Raw genomic sequence first — 3,593 nt, 5'->3', positions numbered from 1 at the left:
AATTGGAATTCCAGTTGGCAGGGAACAACACCCGGAGGGGCTCTGCCCCTGCAGGAGGCGGCTCTGGAGGATCCAGGGGAGCAGAGCTGGGAAGAGCCAAACCCAGGGATGCAGCAGAACATCCCAGCCCATTTCAGGATGCCCTGGCTTCCTCCTTTCACCGATTCCCAAGAAATCAGGGAAGAACCTCAAGGCCCCTGAGCCCTGGCCAGGCTGTCACTGTCCCCAGGGTCCTGTCCCATCCCAGCAGGAGCAGCCCCTTCCCCCCCAGAGCAGCCAAACTCCCCTGGAACCTTCCAGAAGCAGGAGCAGGGCGCTCATTTCAGCCTTTCCTCTGCTCCCAGCTCCCAGCCGGGGTCGGGCAGCTCGGATTGCCCCTCCATCCACAGGGAGATCCTGTCAGCCCTGGAATCCCTGAGAACCCAGAGAGGATCCCTGGGAAGGAAGGAGGGAAGGAAGGAGAGCCGGAGCCCCTGGCTGAGCCTGCAGTTGCATCCACTGCTTAAACCCGGCTCTGGAAAAGAACCCGAGGGGGAAATGCCCAGGATTTCCTGCTCTGAGCCCCATCTTCCCAAACCTTCCATGGCCTGGTGCCTTTTCAGCTCCACCTAAAGTGCTTCCCACCTTCCCTTTCATCTCCTGAGTCACCAGCCTGGCTGGAGCTTGAAGATCCAAGTGAATTCCACTCGATCCCACGCCTGAGAGGTAGGGATTGTTTTTAAATCACCTTTAGAACACCTCAGCATCTTCAATTCCACGGCTTTCAGATCAAGTCCCAACTCGGAGCGAATTCTCACCGCAGAGGCTTCGGGGCTGGAAAAGTTGGCACAACCCCACTGCAAAAACAGTGACTGGAGCCCAAATCCCCGAGAGCTCCTGGGAGGAGGTTTTGGGCAGTCCTCAGGAACGAGCTCTTATGGAAAACAGAACCCACTGCAGCCCTCATCTCTTGCCGTGGAGCCACCAGGAGCCGTGTGCCGAGCTCTTGGCGATGCTCAGCTTCTCCTCGGGGCTGAAGTGCAGGATGGCCAGGATGGCGGTGAGCGTCTGCTGCCGGCCCCGCGCGTCCGGCAGCGTCAGGAAGCGGTACACCACGTTCTTCAGGTACTCCAGGTTGGCCCCTTCCCTGCTCTTATCCCGGCAATTCTTCTGGATCTCTCCCCGCAGCGCCTCCACCTCCTCCCGGTGCTTGTCCTCCTCGGCCAGGGCCCTGCCCTGGAGCTGGTGCAGCTGCACCTCCAGCCGGTGCTTGTGCTTGCGCAGCGCCGCGATCTCCACCTCCTTGCGCGCCAGCTGCTCCGCGTACAGGAAGAAGGTGGGCTCGGAGCCCGAGCAGGGCTGCAGCTCCTGCGGGAGGATCTCCGAGGAATCCCGGCCGGGAACGTCCCCGGAGGCGCCGTCCCGGGAGCTCTTGGGGCCGTGGGGCAGCGCCAGGGCGCGGAGCTGCTCCAGCTCCCGGTCCTTCTCGGCCAGCACGGCCAGCGCCCGGTCCCGCTGCTTGTGCATCTCCTCCTCCAGGCGCAGCGCCCGCTCCCGGAACTGCAGCTGGCAGCGCTCCAGCTCCTGCCGGTGCAGCTGCTGCAGCTGCGCCAGCTCCTGCCTCTTGGCCTCCAGCTCCTGCCGGTGCCGCTCCTGCGCCTCGTCCGCAGCCAGCTGCAGCAGCACGTGCTTGTCCCGGAGCTCCGCCAGCTGCTCCCGCGCCTCCTCCAGCTCCTTGGCCAGGCCCACGTCCTTGCTGGCCTTGCTCTTCAGCACCTGCTGCGCCCTCACCTTGTAGCGCTCAAACTCCTCCTTGAGCTGCCTCAGCTCCTGCTGGCAGTGCCCGCCCGCGGCCTTGTCCCCGTCCCCGCTGCCCGGGGCCGGCTCCTGCGGTTCCTGCGGCTCCCGTGGCTCCTGCGGCTCCTGTGGCTCCTGCGGCTCCGGCCCCGCCGGGCCCTTCCCGGCCGCCGCCTGCAGGAGCTTCCGCAGCTTCTCCATCTTCTCCTTGAGCACGGACACGTCCAGGGTGGTCTCCTCCACGGCCACCTCGCCCAGGGAGCGGCTGGAGGCGGCGATGGCCAAGGTTTTGTTCTCCAGGTCCAGCTGCACGAGGCGGTCCTTGAGCCTCTGGATGGTGCCCTGGTCCCTCTGCTTGGCCTTCTCGTAGGTGCCCAGCAGCTCGGACACCTGCGCCACCTGCGCCTCCAGCTCGGCCACGCGCTGCTCCTCCCGCTGCGAGCGCTGCCGCAGCTGCTCCTCGGCCTGGGCTGTCTGCGGGGACATGGCGGGGTGAGGGCAGCGCGGGGGACAGCAGGGGACAGCTGGGGGACAGCTGGGGGGACAGCGGGGGGACAGCTGGGGGACAGCTGGGGTGACAGCTGGGGTGACAGCTGGGGCTATACCTGGGGTCACACCTGGGGTCACACCTGGGTCACAGCTGGGGTTATACCTGGGTGGCAGCGGGGGGACAGCTGGGTCACAGCTGGGGGACAGCTGGGGTGACAGCTGGGGGGACAGCTGGGGACAGCTGGGGTGACAGCAGGGGGACAGCTGGGGACAGCTGGGGTGACAGCAGGGGGACAGCTGGGGGACAGCTGGGGTGACAGCTGGGGGACAGCTGGGGTGACAGCTGGGGTGACAGCTGGGGGACAGCTGGGGTGACAGCTGGGGTGACAGCTGGGGGACAGCTGGGGTGACAGCTGGGGTGACAGCTGGGGGACAGCTGGGGTGACAGCTGGGGGACAGCTGGGGCTATACCTGGGGTCACACCTGGGGTCACACCTGGGTCACACCTGGAGTTATACCTGGGGTCCCACCTGGGGTTATACCTGGGGTCACACCTGGGTCACACCTGGGTCACACCTGGGGTTATACCTGGGGTCCCACCTGGGCGCTGCTCTGCTCCAAACAAGGGGCCCTCCCCACCCCGGGAATCCTGCCTGAGACACCTCCCTGCCCTGGCTTTTTGGGGATTTGTGTGTTTAAAATCCCGGGATGGTTTGGGACAGAAGGGACCCCCGAGCCCCCCCAGTGCCCCCCTGCCATGGCAGGGACACCTCCCACTGGCCCAGGCTGCTCCCAGCCCCAGGCTCCAGCCTGGCCTTGGCCACTGCCAGGGATGCAGGGGCAGCCCCAGCTGCTCTGGGCCATTTATTCCAAACCTCCTGGAATCTGAGGCACTGGGAAGGGGAATTTGTCCCACTCCAGCCTCACTTCCCGGCTACATCCCACCGAGAGCTGTTCCCCAGGACTGTCACCCCATCAATCCGAGCCAGCACGCTTCGGACTCCGAGACTGGGAGAGGGAATTTGGCTCCTCCAGCCCAAACCCCACCCCAGTCCCTCACTCCCAGCCAGGAATCACCTTCTTCATCTCCTGCACCAGCTGCAGCTGGAAGTGGTTCTTGAGGGCGGCCATCTCCTCCTGCAGCTCCTGGATGCGCGGGTCGGCTTTGCCGTTCTCCTCCCGCAGGCCCTGCAGCTCCCGCCGCAGCTCCTCCAGCTCCCGGCTCAGCTGCCGCACCTGCTGCTCGTGGTGGCCCTGGGCTCGCTCGGCCGCCCCGGCGCCGCTGGCCAGCGCCTCCTGGGCCTGCTGCAGCTGCAGCTCCGCGGCGC

At 65.9% G+C, this 3,593-nt stretch overlaps 1 protein-coding gene across 1 annotated transcript in view; it reads right to left on the bottom strand.

Annotated features, from left to right (window-relative positions):
• Positions 1 to 699: 699 nt before the first annotated feature.
• The window catches only part of GCC1 (GRIP and coiled-coil domain containing 1), a 3,457-nt gene continuing 563 nt past the window's right edge, over positions 700 to 3,593 (bottom strand). The window contains exons 2-3 of the mRNA XM_086885604.1: positions 3,343 to 3,592; positions 700 to 2,250 (exon numbers count right to left, since the gene is read on the bottom strand). Coding sequence (XP_086741730.1) covers positions 943 to 2,250; positions 3,343 to 3,592 — 1,558 coding nt within the window. The 3' untranslated portion in view covers positions 700 to 942. The remainder of the gene's footprint in view (positions 2,251 to 3,342; position 3,593) is intronic.

Source organism: Cyanistes caeruleus, chromosome 4 (genome assembly GCF_971803275.1).
Source record: "Cyanistes caeruleus chromosome 4, bCyaCae1.hap1.1, whole genome shotgun sequence".
NCBI classification, from domain to species: Eukaryota; Metazoa; Chordata; class Aves; order Passeriformes; family Paridae; genus Cyanistes; species Cyanistes caeruleus.
This window is presented reverse-complemented; position numbering and strand designations above follow the sequence as displayed.